Source organism: Adiantum capillus-veneris, chromosome 20 (genome assembly GCF_014529385.1).
Source record: "Adiantum capillus-veneris isolate H3 chromosome 20, ASM1452938v2, whole genome shotgun sequence".
NCBI classification, from domain to species: domain Eukaryota; kingdom Viridiplantae; phylum Streptophyta; class Polypodiopsida; order Polypodiales; family Pteridaceae; genus Adiantum; species Adiantum capillus-veneris.
The window spans coordinates 29,757,511-29,775,004 of NC_140950.1; the positions used below are offsets into that span (position 1 = coordinate 29,757,511).

The 17,494-nt window shown below is 44.9% G+C and overlaps 1 protein-coding gene across 1 annotated transcript in view; it reads left to right on the forward strand.

The window, feature by feature from the left end:
• The first annotated feature begins 338 nt into the window (after window positions 1-338).
• Window positions 339-17,494, forward strand: part of ALDH12A1 (aldehyde dehydrogenase 12A1) — a 75,129-nt gene continuing 57,973 nt past the window's right edge. Inside the window, exons 1-4 of the mRNA XM_086492268.1 lie at window positions 339-469; window positions 549-628; window positions 694-797; window positions 1,050-1,117. Coding sequence (XP_086348394.1) covers window positions 417-469; window positions 549-628; window positions 694-797; window positions 1,050-1,117 — 305 coding nt within the window. The 5' untranslated portion in view covers window positions 339-416. The remainder of the gene's footprint in view (window positions 470-548; window positions 629-693; window positions 798-1,049; window positions 1,118-17,494) is intronic.

Below are 17,494 nucleotides of genomic sequence, written 5' to 3' on the forward strand. Positions count from 1 at the left end.
AGAGCAGAGTGGCTCTGGATTGGTTCTCTCTTATTGAGGGAGATTTTCAAAGGACAAGGGACAGGTATGCCCCATGGATTGCAGAGCTGCAGTTATGGCGTCCTCAAGCCCTTGCAGAGAGCAAGCTGTGGGATTCAGGGAAAAGCTCGTCTCCTTGGTTGCAGTATGAAGTTACAACGAATAGTAGTAATTCTACTTTTAGCTGAAGACTCGGTGCGACACTTTTTTACCTTCTTTTAGCATTTCAAGCTTCATATCACTTTGACAACCCAACAATCATCTTTTGACAAGTGGCACCTCTCCTCAAATCGATAGACAATCAAGGTAATGATGGATCGTATTTATCCTAATGTTGAGGTAGATTTTAAAATGCCCACCACAGCAAAGGCTTCGTCATCGCCAGCATTAGCTCAAAGATGCAGCGTCGCGCCGCCGCTCACTTGGGCGCCTCGCCGCCTCTCCTTCACAGGTTGTGTTAAGTGAAGCAGGTTTTGGGGCCGCTTGCAAATGGTGACAGGAGCGTCTGACAGTGTTTTTTTGCTTACCAGAGCTGCTTCAACCCTCTCCTTCGCCACCCTCGATCCACACCGCCTCTCCTCAGCCGAACCTGCTCATATTTCCAATCTAGGTAAGACTTATTCCTTTCTGCATGCCACTCTTTCACCATATGTCCAATGGCCCTCTTGTATGCAGTCCATGGCAGCTGGACAGATGCTTCCACTTTTGCTGAAATTGTCGATCCTCTCAATGGAGAATCTTTCCTGAAGGTTCCAAATACGGCGGCGTCCGAATTATCGGTATTGCCCATGCTCATTTTGCCTTTGAATCTGTTTTCCTTGCATCGGTGAAGACAATTTATTCCCACTGACATGGATAAAGAATGGTCATTTAGCTTTGTTTAAAAGTATTTTCTGTTTGGGGATAAATTTCTTTGGTATTTTACCTTTTGGCATTCTTTAAAATTAGACAACACTCCTATAAATGTCGTTTGGATCAATGGAATGCTTATGAGAATCTAACACACGTGTTATTATGTTTTCTTTCCACAGCCTTTCATTGGCAGTTTAAAATCATGTACAAAGTCAGGGCTGCACAATCCCTTGAAGAACGTGGAGAGGTACTTTGATACTGCCATCTGCTCTGTGTGACGTTTTGCATTTAAGTTATTTTATCTTTAGTGAATGCAACTTCTCGTTTCAAAAAGGTTGGAGAGGATGTATTTTTGTCTATTATTGCTTCATAACTTAATGGAAAAGTACTTATCAGATTCGTATCAGCTGATGGCCAAAGAGATCCATTTTGAGAGGGGCATGGATCAGGAGGACAAAGGCATTGGTATGATGGGCTAGTATTGAGCGTAATATCAATTATTTTATACTCTAGCCCCGCTGATTTTATGGACTCGTGTGAAGTACATTTTTGGGGATTGCTTGGAGTCCAGTTGTGTTGATAGGAGTTCAATAATGGGACTGCATATTCTTGAACATGGATGCGTGCCATGTATGTGCCTACGAAAAAGTTCAGATATGGGTTTTTGATATAGACAAAGGAAAATATGGGTCATCCTCGAAATGAACACGCTTCTTGGATCTGCTTACCACCTCGAAAGTCGATTTCCGGCCCAAATAACCGGGGAAATCCGTTGATTTCCTCTTCTTTCGAGAGTTCTTTAAGCTTTTCATCAATTGGTTCGTCTTCTTTTCAAGAGCTTTGTCAAACTCTTTTTGCAAGTACAGTTTCTGCTTTTCTGCACTCGGCTTTGCTTTTTGTTTTATTACCGACTTGACAGGTAGATCGATGGCCTCTCCCCATCCGGAGCGAACCTCGTCAAGTAGGTAATTCTTCTAGTGATTCATATATTTCGGGTCCTTAAGTACTTGATTAGTCTTTTCATGCACGTGTCAACTTGCAGTTGACGTTTATACTCCCATAAATCGGATTCTCCGTAGAAGAAGAATTTTTTGAGCTTTGATACCACCGTTATGGGCTTGAACACTCCAAGCGAGAAATCAATAGCAAATTCAAATAACTGAACTTGAATAGAAGAAGAAGAAGAAGAAGAAGAAGAAGAAGAAGAGAGTTTTAACGCCGTAGGAAACTATCCCAAGAGACCTTAAAGATCTAGCTGACGAGAAGAGTTGAACTCAAGACCTGTTATTCGAGAGAGAGAGAGAGAGAAAAGGATAGTTGACATGGCACGGCTGAGTTCCGAGCTCTGGTCCCAAAGAATGGCGCCCCTTCCGGTATTTCTTTATTATTGCTTCGCAAAGGTACAACTCGCGAGGGTGCAACTTTCTTCGAGGCTCTGCGTCCAAATGCTCTTCAGATTGAGGCCGCAAGGGTCCTTATAAACAATACAAGGATGCCCAAAGCAGAGCCCAAAAAGCGTGAGTTCTAAAGCACTTGACACCAAAAGCATCTGTTCTAAAAGCATGTGCAAAAATTTGGACATCGTTCCTACCTTGCTACATCAACATGCTGCCAGCACAAAATGTAGAGACTCCCTACAACTGTCACGTCAGCAAGGTCAACGCAAGTTTAAAAAATCAGTAGTAGCCCTTGTGCTGTCTCTTTTTAGGGTTTTAGGCCCCTCGATTGGTGCTCCATAAGTTGGTTGGGTTAGGTTTTAAAAACTTAACCCTTGTAGGTCTCTCGGCCATATCTGCAAGTCCTTTTTAGGTTTTAATCTTCTGGGTTAGAGTTTTTAAACTCTAATCCCTAGTCCTCTCGGCCATTTCCTTAGGTTGGAAACGCCACGTCACCAACTTGTGACACATCAAGGATATATAATTTTATAGACCATCTGCTACTTGAAATTTAAGGAAGATCCCAGGGAACATGTACTTGTATGCATATGCTATATTCTTTTAGTAGTCCTATCTTAGTACCAAGGTGGTACCAAACGTATTGTACGTGGCGTATATGTACGTACTGTACGTTCCGTACAGGAAAATTTTTACGTACGTAAAAATACGTACTCTTGTAAAAAAACCGCAAAGTACTAAATTTTCTAAGACACTTCCAAAAAAAACAAGAGAGAAGCCAACAACTTATAGAGACATTCAAAGACACGTTTTACAAGGCAACCATAGACTGTGTAACTATTGCAAGAGATTTGGATTTTTATTTTAAATCAGCATTGTACGAGCTTCCCACACCCAAAAAAAAAAAAAAAAGGTGTACGAATCGTTCCTTACGGTACGGATCCTTACATAACGTCCGTATGGTACGGTACGGATCCGTACATAACGTTCGTACGGTACAGAACGGATCAATACGTACATTTTGATCCAACCTTGCTTAGTACTTGGTAGGTTTTGTTGAGGCAAGACTAACTTGACACTAGGCAGAAGATGTTGGTGAGGATGTGTCCATGAGTTCAGTTTTAGGAGCCCCATTTTTATCTCTACAAAATAGAGAAGGGGCTCTAGTTTAAGACACTGTTGGGATGGGTGTTTAATGTCTGGGCATACTATAGTACGGACACGAAAGAGTGTGGCCAGTCACTTATCCTAAAATGAGGTCATAGTCTGCATTGTGACAACGACCACCATTAGTAGAGTGCTACGGGAGCGCTTGTGAGGCTTGAGCATGAGGTCCTTGGGAGGTGAGGCTGGTTGGTATGGGGCATAGTCACAAGAGACGTGTCCCGAGGAGTGGGGATGGGGGGACGAGGCTCAAATGGATTTTTAGTGTAAAAAAGAGGGCGGGATGGAAAAAGGGGACGGAAAAGTGGGGTCAAAAACCCCAAAAATGGGCGTCCTTTGTGACTATGGTATGGGGCATCCTGTTGTGTTCGAAAGCAAGAAGCTTTTGATGCTAAAATGACATGCAAAGCCCTCTCTAGGAGACCAATCAGGTGTGGGTGACCGACCAATCCAAAATGCAGTCCCTGGGGCCAATTAGTCAGCACACCCATTGTAATAGACTTCCATTGTAATAGACTTGGACACGCCAAGCCAAAGATCTACATCAACACATGTGAAAAATGCAAATAACTGAACTAAAGTTGAATGAGAGAGAGAGAGAGAGAGAGAGAGAGAGAGAGAGAGAGAGAGAGAGAGAGAGAGAGAGAGAGAGAGAGAGAGAACATCTAGGCCGTGCTGATCTTTTCACAGATGTCTTGATCTACTAAATCTACATTCACATCATCGTTAGGTGACTAGATAAAATGTTGCAGTCATTTCATCTTTCCTACGCGTACTCAAACAATACACACATGAGAGAGCACATGTAACAAATTCAGTTTAGGAATTCACATTTCAAATGTACCTCTTTTCATAAAGTCATTGAGTAGAACATTGTCAGCCTGTCAGTATCCCTGAAATCTCGAAGAGAAGTCAGTGACTTTATTCCCATGGAGGTAGCCTTTGACTGTAACAGACTTGGACACTCCAAGTCGAGAAACTACCACGACACCACAAATAATCACTTCAAATAGTTCACAGTCCACAATCGATTCGACACCACCCCGGCGGAGTTCCGTGCCTAGAGATATTGGCCCCAAAGACTGGCGCCCCTTTCGGTATTTCTTTTTGAATTAATCTGTGTTCAAAGTACAAGAGTGCGGGCAGGGGCCCACACTCAAACTCTACGTCCTGATGCTCTCAGTTGTGAGGCCGTGCCCACTAATTTAAAGGTTACAAGGGATGCTAAAAGCAGAGCCCCAAAAGCTGGTAAAAATCAAAAGCATTAAAAGCCTTGAAAAATAAAGCAAAGGCTCTTTTCCTCTCTTTCTCCTATGCTTTAATAAAATAAAGCAAGAGCTTCTCTCTCTCTCCCATCTCTTGCGTAGAATAGAATAAAGCAAATTTTGCATAGCCAAAAGCTGAGTCAAATCTACTGCAAAACTGCCCACGCAACTGCTTTCCCGTACATCGTGTTTGGCGCCGCAATTCGCGGAGGGTCTTACGGCCAGCCACATCAGCATATCCCCCCCTGTTTCGGGTGTTGCCAGCCAGGGAACGCGCATTGTGTGTGCACGCCACGTCACCTTTTTGTGACATACCCCCCTCTTGAAAGCATTATAATTGCTCTTGATTACGCTTGCAAAACAGACAGAAGCTATAAACTGCCTTAGCAGACACTGACTGTTTGGACCCACGCACTAGGAACACACATCTAGCACATGTACCAATCGACAGTCACATCACACGACATCACTAGACATCACATGACAAATCACATTTAACATTCATTCGGATCTTAGACCATGATTTATCGGCAATGCAATTAGCAATCGCATCTAGATCCACTTAGGACCTCATAGCATAGTTACCGGGGAACGCGTTCTGTAGGCCCTGGAATGTCGGAACGCCGTTCCCTACCCCTCTGCCGTTTTTGAGAGTTGGCCGTTTTGCCGTTCCGGGTGACCACTTGATACCGGAACGGTCCGGAACGGCCAACTCTCAAAAATGGGGAGAAATAGGTAGTTTTTTGCAAATTTGTAGTGAACATTAGGTGTTTTTTCAAGTGTGCAAGGACTCAAAAATTAAAATGCACCCCCTCACACCCATTCCCTTCTCAAGCATTATTTAGGTGTTTTTTATGCCTCCCGTTCCGCGCCGTTCCCGTTCCGGACCCTTGGCCGTTCCCTCGTTCCGCGAGGGTCCCCGTCGCCGTTCCCGTTCTGTGTTCCGGGTAACTCTGCCTCATAGATGTTCAATTGACTAACCCCTATTGCAACCATGTCTATTCGAGATCATTCAGACCAAAATGCTGCAGTCATTTCGTCTATCAGTTCGTGCACTTAAAAAGAAGTCAAGAACAAATCAGTTTCATATTCCGGAATTCCATTTCATAAAGTCATACAACAGAATACTGTCAGCTCTTGAAGCTCAAAGAGACATCAATGACTCTAGTATTAAAAAAATCGAGGCATCTGTTAACAAAGGAGCGGAGTAACTCCCCTCTTGTGCAAACCCACTGCACTAGATCTCCGGACAAGCTGAATTCTGGGTTCCATTTGGAATAGACTATGCTAAATCAAAAGCTTCAAGGTAAAGTTTCACAATCTAAGGAGTATCTGCTAGGTCCTCCTCCATCCACTTCGCATTCAATGCAGGATAGTTTTTGAATTTAACCAAGAACTGCCTTCTTACTTTACCCTTAATCTTTTTGTCCTTATGTGCCAAAATTTGTTCAGGAACAAGGATCTCCTCCTTTTCCTCCACTTCGCGTTGCTCATCGGGCTCCCCATCTTCAGGCACATCACCTTAAAAAGGTTTCAAGAGACTCACATGAAATGCATTGTGAATCCTCCAAGTGTCAGGCAGTTTCAGTCGGAAGGAGACATCATTGATCTTTTCGGAGATTTGGAAAGGTCCGTAGTATCGCATACTAAGCTTTGGAAAAAGCCTCTCCTTTCCCTTCTTCTTTCTTAGGCGTGCCTTCTCAAAACGTAAGACCACCCATCTTCCTCCTTCAATTTCAAATCGCGACGATGGCGATATGCTGCCTTTTTCTTTCCTGAGATTTCTGTAAAGCGTCACGGACCTTGGCAAAAGCCGTGTCCAAGTCGCGCGTGTACTCGTCGGCTTCAAAAATCTTATCTTTCGTGCTTAGGAAGGGTAGAACCTTCAGAGCACCTTCAATAATTTCAAATGGCGCCTTCCTCGTTGAAGAAAGTATCGTGTTGTTGTAGGCAAATTCCACCAAAGGTAGATACTTTTCCCATTGAGTCTTCTGATCCGAGATATAAGACTTCAAATAAATCTAAAACCACTGAATTGGCAATCTTTGATTGCCTGTCAGTCTGCGGGTGGAAAGATGATGAGAACTGCAACCGCGTGCCAATGTTCTCCCAAATTACCTTCCAAAACAAACTCGTAAATCTGGGGTCCCTGTCGGAGACAATCGTCTTAGGCATGCCATGTAATCCGAAAATCTGGGCCACAAATAGTCTCGCTAAGTGATCCAGCTTGATTGTTTTCTTCACTAGAATGAAATGAGCCAGCTTGCTAAATCTGTCAATAACAGTCGAGATACCATCGTGACCACTCTGTGTTCTCGGGAGATCAAAAATGAAATCCATTGCAATACTTTCCCGGGGGCGGGTGGGTATGGGCAAAGGCTGTAACAATCCCTGTGCTTTATGCTTGTCAAACTTGACCTTCTGGCATACCAAGCACCTGCGCACAAACTCATCCACATCCTTCTTGAGTCTCGGCCAAAAGAAATATCTCTCTACCCCTTTCATGGTGGTAGCAATGCCGCAGTGACCCGTAAAAGGCGGACAATGGCATTTAGTCATAACCTTTTCCCTCAATGGCTGTGTAACACACAACATGGTTTTCCTCATCAAGTAGCCATCCCGAATAGAATATCCCGCTACTCTTTCCCCATCCCGTATCCGTGTGAAAATGTATGCAAAATCCGTATCTGTGGCATATTGGTCGACCATATTCTCGAAGCTCCTATGGTGAATCGTGGAAATAGCCAGAACCAACATTTTCCGAGACAAAGCATCTGCCACCAAATTCTTCTGTCCTTGCACATGGACAATCTGGAATTTAAACTGTGACAAGATGTTCACCCACCGCATCTGCTTTTCCGATAGCTGCTTCTGTGACAAGAAGTAGCGTAAACTCTGATGGTCAATAAAGACAGTAAAATCCGCTCCAAGTAGGTAATGCTGCCACTGAGTAAGAGCATGGATAACCGCCAAAAGCTCTTTCTTATAAATCTGTGCTGTCAATTCCGGCTTTGAGAACAATCGGCTCTCGTAAGCAATGACATGGCTTTCTTGCATTAAGAACGCACCCAGACTACGACCACAAGCATCACAATATACTTCAAATGACTTTTGCAAGTCCGGCAAAGTCAAAACTGGTCCCGTAGTCAATTTCTCTTTCAATGTCTGAAAGGCAGTCACTTCTGTGGATCCCCACGAGAAAGAGACTTCTTTCTGAGTCAAGATATGCAAAGGGAAAGCAACCTCTGCAAACTTTCGAATGAACCGCGTGTAATACGAAGACAATCCCAAGAAGCTTCTAACTTCATGGACATTCTTCAGATCGGGCCAATTACGGATAGGCTCTATCTTGGCCGGATCCATCTGCACTTCTGTTGCTGACACAATGTGTCCCAAAAAGTGTATCTCTGGTAGGAAAAATTCACTTTTCTTCGCATTAATCACTAACTTGTGATCTCGTAATGCTTGAAAGACTTGAAGCAGATGATCTCTATGTTTTGCCCCATCCTTGGAGAAAACAATGATATCGTCAAAGAAAGCGCCAACAAATAGCCTGTACTCTCGAAAAATCTTGTCCATCATCCGGTTAAATGTCGTAGTAGCATTGGTTAAGCCAAACGGCATCACCAAAAACTCAAATAACCCAAAAGTCGTCCGAAAGGCTATCTTGTAGACGTCTCTCAGCGCCATTCGGATATGATGATATCCACTTTTCAAGTCGATCCTGCTAAAGCACGAGGATCCCTGAAGTCGGTCAAGTATATCATCGATTCTAGGAATTGGAAATTTGTTCTTGATGGTGATTTTGTTGAGAGCTCTATAATCGGTGCACATTCTCCAAGATCCGTCTTTCTTCAAAACCAACAACACTGGAGAGCAATACGGTGAAGTACTAGGCTGGACAAGACCCTTTTCGGAGAGGTCTTTCACTTGGTTCATAATCTCTTCGTTCCGGGCTCGGCTCACACGGTAAGGTGGCCGGTTCGATGGTGTGCCTCCAGGTATCAGATCAATGGTATGATCTTTAGGACGAGCGGGTGGTATCTCGCCTGGCAAGCCCTCTGAGAAGCAATCGGCATGAGAGTGGAGAAAATCTTGGCGTTCTTTATCAAGTTCAGACATATTGTCCTATCCTCATCACTCAACTCTTTCAAAAAGATCTAGTAAACAAACAGACTGGATCTCATTAATTTAGAAATAGCCGAAGCCGAAACAATAGGGATAGACTCACCCTTAAGTTTAATATCGAGTACGATGGTTCTGCCCTTCTCTGTGGTCAATGTCGCTTTCTTCGCCCGATAGTCGACCACGGCGTTGTTTTTGTGGTACTAGGGAATTCCCAAGAGGACATCACAACCTTCAATTGGCATTATGTAAAAGTCCTCATGCCCCAAATACCCCTGACAATGCAACCGAAGTTTGCCAATGACAAGTGTAATGGCTACGTCCTTGCTGGGTGCCGTTGGAACTGCCTCTGCAAGTGGTTCCATCCGATCAGGAGTGATCTCGAGCCGCGCCACCAATTCCGGTGAAATGAAGGTGGCCTTGGCTCCTTGATCAAAGAAGATCAGGGCTTCTTGGTCTTTCACTTTGCCCCAAGCCTGGCAAAGTTCTGTACTCTCGTCCATCATGTTGGGATTGGTACCTATGCAATCTGGAACCAGTCCTGTTTTCATCTTGCCTTTTCTTCCACGTTCCTCAGCTGCTCTCAAACTCTCAGGCCTCTCATCGTCCTTGTCATTCTGTTCTCTTTGTACCTTTTTAGGGCACTTCACGGAGATATGCCCAGTTTCCCTGCATCCAAAGCACTTCCCCTCCTTTATGTAGCAAGCCCGCTCTTGAAGAGTAAGCTTGGGTCGTGCATCTTTCTTTTCTGTGTTGCTCTTTCTCTTTCTACTTTCATTTGTCGAAGTCTGTTCGGCTCTTTGCGTCATGATCTCATCGGTGGGGTAGGTCAAACTGCCTGAGTGAATGGCAAACCCCGTTTCGCATGACTCATCAACTCCTGAATGAAAGCTGACTTTTGTTCTAAGTAGTGATCTCGGATCTCTGTGTAGGAAGATGAAACCGGCCTGTTCAATCCAAAAAGGGCGGTAGACTTTACTTCAAACCTTGATTTAGCTTTCACCCATTATTAGTCGTCTATTATACTTGCGCTATAGTGACACAACAGAGGGGAATGGGATACAGATGCTAGAATGCACCTGTATGAGAAGACCGACACCAGATTGGCCCCTAACTTAGGCGCCCCTTTCGGTATTTCTTTATTGTTTAAAAGAGGGAATAAACGCTGTGGTTCTTTCCAAGCTGCCCCGCACAACCTTGGCTGAATTTTGACTGTTCTGGCCTGATTTCGGCAGCATAACTGTACTAGAACCCTTCACGGTCAGTATTCCCACGCATTAACTGATTTTCCCGACGCATACGGGCACTTTGCAAAACCTGGCGAGAATCTGCAGCACGCTGAATTCTCTGTTTTCAGCCCTGAAAATGCGCCAGATCGCCTGTACAGCGGTCCCCTTGCGTCCCCGAACCTCCTGGGGGTATTAGGGTCCGTTTAGGGCCAAAACCCTAAACCTGCAAAAATACACAACAGGCTGTAATTTACTGTTTCGGGCTCTGTTTCGCGTGCCGGTCGCATCCGTAGCAAGTCCTCGAGCTCCCGCACCTGTAGGGCTACTTGCCCTTTGAATCGGACGAGATTTCGAGCGTGAAACCTCTCCGAATCACCTGTACTTGCGGGGGATTAGCCGCTAGCTAATCCGGTACCTGTGCAAGAGGCTCTTGCCTCGGCAATCGCGCATGAACCCACACAACTGTACATTGGTCAAATGAAGAGCCCACTAGAGGGGCATAACATACTGCCAAAGGGGAGAGAGAGGGTAGTGCGTAGCGTGTAGGGCATCACTCCTGGCACCGCACTGTGCAGAAGAGGCAAAGCAAGCACTCCATATCTCTTAACCTGCGACAAAATCTGAAAATCAGCCTCCTCTCTCATTTTAGGCGCCCCCTCTCTGGCCAGGAGTAGTAGAATGCTCACAGAGTGCCACATGGCACATTTTCCGACTTTGGGCATTCCCGGCTAAAAATATCTCAACTGGTGCGTCAGTTGACTTTGCAGCATAGCAAGAAAATGTTCCCCTTGTCATTCCGGAGGTTATGACGCCAACACATTTTCAGGTCCCAAAATAGCAGTTCCCTAAATTTTAGGAGATGCTGCCATTGTATCTTTCTAGGTCATCCGACCCTCTTTGTACACTGCGGCCACATCCAGAATTGAAATGTAGCCTCTGTAGCAAAGTATTCCACTTTGGCTAGTCAATGACCCCACTTGGCTAACCATAGTCCTTGTCCAACCTTAGTGCTCTCTTGCCCTCAGGCCTGGACTCCCTCTGGACAATTCCACACTAGCTATGCAATGCAGGGCAGCTAGATTTCCCGAGGGGTGTTTCCAAAAAGTGAAAGTAAATAGATAATAAGAAAGAAATCAACAACAAGGATAGATAGTAGTCACATGCTGGTGACATACCCCTGCCTATATGCAACATCACTGATTATGTCGCATACTTGAAAAGGCCCATAGTAACGCATGCTGAGCTTTGGAAACAGTCTTTCCTTGCCCTTCATCTTCTTTAACCTTGCCTTTTCAAAGCGTAAAAGCACCCAATCACCAAGTGAATATACCACTTCACGACGGTGACGATCAGCTGCTTTCTTTTGCTTTGCCTGAGTCTTTTCCAAGGCCACTTTGACCTTCTTGTACATTTCATCCATGTCTTGAACATACTTATCTGCTTCAAATATCTTGTCCTTTGTATGCAGTATGGGAGGAACTTTCTTGCCACCTTCAACTATCTCAAAGGGTGCCTTGCCAGTTGATGAATGCACTGTATTATTGTATGCATACTCCACAAATGGCAAATACTGCTCCTACTTTCCTTTATGCTCTAACACATAGCACTTCAGCAGATCTAGGACAGTAGAATTTGCCTCTTTTGACTGCCCATCTGTTTGAGGATGAAATGACGAAGAGAATTTGAGCGTGGTGCCCATATTCTCAAACAAGCCTCTCCAGAACAAACTTGTCATGCGTGGATCACGGTTGCTAACAATCGACTGTGGCATGCCATGATACTTGAAAATAGTGCTCATAAACAAGCGTGCCATCTGATCTGGCTTTATCTTCTTCCTGACAGGAATAAAATGAGCCTGTTTGCTGAATCTGCAAATAATGGTCCAAATACTATCGTTTCTTGTCTGCGTTCTCGGAAGATCAAAGATAAAATCCATAGCAATACTTTCCCATGGTTTATCTGGAATAGGTTGTGGTTGCAATAACCCTGGTGCCTTTTGCCTGTCAAACTTGACCTTTTGGCATATTAGGCATTCTCGCACAAAGGCATCCACATCTCTTCTCAATGTAGGCCAATAGAAGAATGTCTCAACCGCTTTAACTGTAGCATCGATACCACGATGCCCTGCATACGGTGGGACATGACTCTCTTGCATCACTTTGCGTCGCAATGGCTTTGTGACACACAATCTGCCATGCATCATCCTGAACCCATCTTTGAGAAGATAGTGTTCATGACGTTGTCCATCCATTAGCTGCTCGAAGACCCTTGCAAAATCTTCATCATTTGCATACTGTTCTCTCATATCATCAAGTTCATGATGCTACTGCCTGGCACCAAATCTATCGCATAGTCCTCGGGTCTCTCTGGCGGTAATTGAGACGGTAATGAATCAGAAAAACAGTCACTATACTGTTGTAAAAACATTGACCTTTCTTTATCTAGCACAGATAAATTTGATTCATCACAATCTGACACTTCACGTGCAAAAACCAAGTACGCAGAAAGATGCTTTTTCATTACAGAAGTAATAGCAAAAGCTGATACAGTGGGAATAGACTCCCCTTTAAGCTTTACATCCAGAATGTGAGTCTTTCCCCTGCTCTGTATAGTGATCTTTTTGTTGTAGGCATCCATGATTCCCTGTACATGAAACAACCAAGGAATACCTAGCAACACATCACATCCGTCCAGTGGCATGATGTAAAATTCTTCAGCATCTACATAGGACTGGATATGTAGGCGCAACTTTCCGATGATGGGTGTCACAGCCTTTGTATGGCTAGGACATGGCAAACCTGCCTCTGCTGTATACCCCATCTCTTCAGGTCTGATTCCCAACTTTGAAGCCAATTCTGGGGAAATGAAGTTGGCTTTGGCACTTGGATCAAAGAAGATAAGCACTGTTTGATCCCTGACCTTTCCCCATGCTCTGCAAAGCTCACTTGCATCTGAATTTGGCTTGTCGTCCACCATATCTGGCACTAGACCAACCATGGGCTTCTTTCCTTTCCTGTCCTCCTTGTCTTCAGAATCAGGTGGCCTTTTCTTTGTAGGACAGTTGTAAGCAATGTGGCCAGGCTGCTCACATATAAAGCATTTGTTCTCTGTCCTAAGGACCTTCTTTTGCTCTTCTGACTTACGAGGAAAACGTCTTTTCCATTTCTTTGCTGGTCCCTTTTCTGATTCAATCGTAGCTTTATCTTTCCCTGTGTTGGTTGACTCCCGAGTCCCTTTAGGAGCCTCATTGGGAACGTGCTTCTTGGCTGAATTTTTCTTGCCTGATCCTGCCTTGACGCCAGTGTTAAATTCACAATCTTCTCCCTTGAGCAAACCATTGCCAGTGTTTACTACCTCGATGAGCTGCGTCAAAGTAGTGACTTTGGTCTTCGTGCAGTACTTCCTCAATCCTTTGGGTGGGACACAACAGTATTTTTCAATCTGTTCTGTCAATGGCACAAACCTATAGGAAGTTACTAGAAGTAGAGCTTTCCAAAACTTCCGATTGTAATCATCCAGATTTTTGCAAGTGGCAGCATCAAGCTGGTGCCATTCTGTCATGACATCTGCTTCAAAGTCATCAGATAACCATGCTGCTGCAAAAATCTGCTTGAAGTAAATCCATGTGGACGGAGCTTGCCCTTGAAGCAATAAAGTTGTCCACCATTGTCCCGCATTCCTTGTCAAGAAAGTGGCTGCCTTGCGGACCTTTGAAGCCTCTGTAAAGTTTCCCCCTGCATAGGCCTTGTCAAACTGCTGGAGGAATGAGAGAGCCTTCTTCCTGTCATCAAACCCCGTAAAGGTCGTGAAAGACACACCTTTGCCACCTTCTTTGTACGGATTGGCCTCTCCAGCGGCGTCAAATTGTCATATGGAAGTGACTGAAACATGGGAGCACTGTTAGGGTTCATTTGTGTTCCCTGGCCGCAATTAACTTGACCTGGAAATGCCATATTTGGCTGCTGATTTGTAATTCCAGCCATACCAAAATTTGCCTGTGGCATCCCAAATTGGCCCTGAGTGCTCTGAAACCCTGGTAGCATGCCCGTGACACCATACATGGGGTTAGGCATCATCGTTTGAGCACCCCCGAACACTGTTCCTGGCGTGTAAAACTGATTTCCAGGTCCATGACCAGCCATGCTTTGGAATACCGATCCACCTCCAAAATAGCCAGGGTGTACTGAAGGTGGTGGGAAGACATGTTGCATAGCCTATAGGTTGCTTCCCTGCCCAATAGAACCAGCTATAGGCTGCTGAAAGGCGGCGAGCTGAACTGGTACAGCCTGAAAGACTGGCATCTCAGCCCACTCGTTCTTGCACCTTAGGCATAGGTTGTGGAGACTGCCTGTTCTCCGTCAAGTGTACATGTGTTTCCATTGACTGTGCGGTATGAATCACATGTGCTCGAGCCTTAACAGGCTTTTGAATATGATCCAGTGACCCAACTTGCTGAGACGGAACAGGAGGTTGCAGAAAGGCTAAAAACCTCGGGTTCTGCATTACTTGTGTGAACATAGCCACAGCAGTAGCCAACTGGGTGCTGAATATATCATCATCCGTCTGTGGTGGTCTTGAGGACTCACCGACTTCATGTGTCTGTTGCCCCTGTGAAGAGGAAACGTCTTCAATCACATCATCTGGTCTGTCAGCCATAATTGCAATTCCCTGTGTCTGGTCTATGATCTCTTGTGTCTTCAAGCCCAATCTGACCAAGGCTCACTTCTATGGGAAAAAGTGATTTAATCGCGTCGATGGAACCATGTAACCGGCCTGTTCAATCCAAAAAGGGCGGTAGACTTTACTTCAAACCTTGATTTAGCTTTCACCCATTATTAGTCGTCTATTATACCTGCGCTATAGTGACACAAGAGAGGGGAATGGGGTACAGATGCTAGAATGCACCTGTATGAGAAGACCGACACCAGATTGGCCCCTAACTTAGGCAGCCCTTTCGGTATTTCTTTATTGTTTAAAAGAGGGAATAAACGCTGTGGTTCTTTCCAAGCTGCCCTGCACAACCTTGGCTGAATTTTGACTGTTCTGGCCGATTTCGGCAGCATAACTGTACTAGAACCCTTCACGGTCAGTATTCCCACGCATTAACTGATTTTCCCGACGCATACGGGCACTTTGCAAAACCTAGCGAGAATCTGCAGCACGCTGAATTCTCTGTTTTCAGCCCTGAAAATGCGCCAGATCGCCTGTACAGCGGTCCCCTTGCGTCCCCGAACCTCTTGGGGGTATTAGGGTCCGTTTAGGGCCAAAACCCTAAACCTGCAAAAATACACAGCAGGCTGTAATTTACTGTTTCGGGCTCCGTTTTGCGTGCCGGTCGCATCCGTAGCAAGTCCTCGAGCTCCCGTACCTGTAGGGCTACTTGCCCTTTGAATCGGACGAGATTTCGCCATTGTATCTTTCTGGGTCATCCGACCCTCTTTGTACACTGCGGCCACATCCAGAACTGAAATGTAGCCTCTGTAGCAAAGGATTCCACTTTGGCTAGTCAATGACCCCACTTGGCTAACCATAGTCCTTGTCCAACCTTAGTGTTCTCTTGCCCTCAGGCCTGGACTCCCTTTGGACAGTTCCACACTAGCTATGTAATGCAGGGCAGTTAGATTTCCCGAGGGGTGTTTCCAAAAAGTGAAAGTAAATAGATAATAAGAAAGAAATCAACAACAAGGATAGATAGTAGTCACACGCTGGTGACAGAAGACCCAAGGTGAACCGCTTAATCTGTCCTTGAACGAGATCTTCTTAAATGAAGAGGTGGATAGAAAAGAGCTCGAGAATCTCTCGCATTAAGCGTCCATTGGATCCTTCTTGGTCATCCGAAGATGGTTTCAAGCAGTTCGTACATCGTGTTCATACTCTCGAGTCAGCCAAGAAGAAATAAAAAGCCTCTTGAATCTTAGCCATTTGACTGGCGCAATCTTGTTTAATAGAAGCGTGGACCACCAAGTTCGAGCATTCCCCTTAAAGTAAGAGGCAGCTCTTCGAATCTTAGAGTGCTCTGAGTAACGCCCTCCCGCGAAAGCGATGTCAAACTGCTGTACAAAAGGCAGCCTTTGAAGCTTCTCTATAACCAGAAAACGTGTCAAATTTAATTGACTGTCCACCTTCCTTAAACTCTCGGACTTTCTTGCTTTTGTCTTCTAGAAAGTCATATTGGTTGGCTTTATAAAAGTTCTTCTTCTTTGCGTAGAAGTTGCTGTCATCAGAGTCTGAACTGTCTGTAGACGAGTCCTTTGTAGAACTTCAATCACGGGGCGAGATTTAGACTTCTTTGCCTTTTTCTTGTCCTTTTCGAAGCGTTGCTTTTTGCTTCGCTTTTTGCCTTTTCGGTCTTCTTCGCTCGAATCAGATGAGTTAGAAGAACTGTTAGAAGAAGAAGAAGAAGAACTGGGTACTCCTTCAAATCGAGCACGCTTCTTTTGCTTTCTTGCGTTTTCAAAAGTACTCATGACCCAAATAACCCGGGAAGTTAGTGCCTTTCTTCTGCTTTTTGTCGTGCTTTTTAACTTTGTTCTCCACGTCAAAAAGCTGAGCAATTCGTGCATCAACCACCTCTTCTAATTCTTTCTCTGTATACTTCCTGGGAGTAGGAGGTTTCTTGAGAGTGGGTTTGGGGGGTGGTTTTGTGGTCTTTTGCCACTGTGTGTGCATCTCATCGAAAGTGGTCTCGCTCATATATTTTGCAAATTTTGGATCCTTCGTAAAATTGAGCATCATCTTTGTTGCGTCGTTGATCAATTGTTGACGCTCCATCTCTTGACGCTCCGTCGGAGTATAGGCCGAGGCGGGCCATACTCCTTGCCTGAATCTTCGTTGGGATCCCTTCCGGCATCTCCGGATGCAGAGGGAGTCGACTGATCTTTGCTTGAAGCCGTAAGTGTCGCGGAAAGAAAAAGGAATTGGATTTCCCGTAGAAGAGAAATCGGCCGTGCTTTGATACCACTGTAACAGACTTGGACACTCGAAGTCGAGAAACTACCATGACACCACAAATAATCACTTCAAATAGTTCACAGTTCACAATTGATTCGACACCGGCCCAACGGAGTTCCGTGCCTAGAGATATTGGCCCCAGAGACTGGCGCCCCTTTGGGTATTTCTTTTTGAATTAATGTGTGTTCAAAGTACAAGAGTGCGGGCAGGCGCTCACACTCAGACTGTGCGTCCAGATGTTCTCAGTTGTGAGGCCCTGCCCACAAATTTAAAGGTTACAAGGGATGCTAAAAGCAGAGCCCCAAAAGCTGGTAAAAATCAAAAGCATTAAAAGCCTTGAAAAATAAAGCAAAGGCTGTTTTTCTCTCTTTCTCCTATGCTTTAATAAAATAAAGCAAGAGCTTCTCTCTCTCTCTCTCTCTCTCTCTCTCTCTCTCTCTCTCTCTCTCTCTCTCTCCCCCATCTCTTGCGTAGAATAAAATAAAGCAAATTTTGC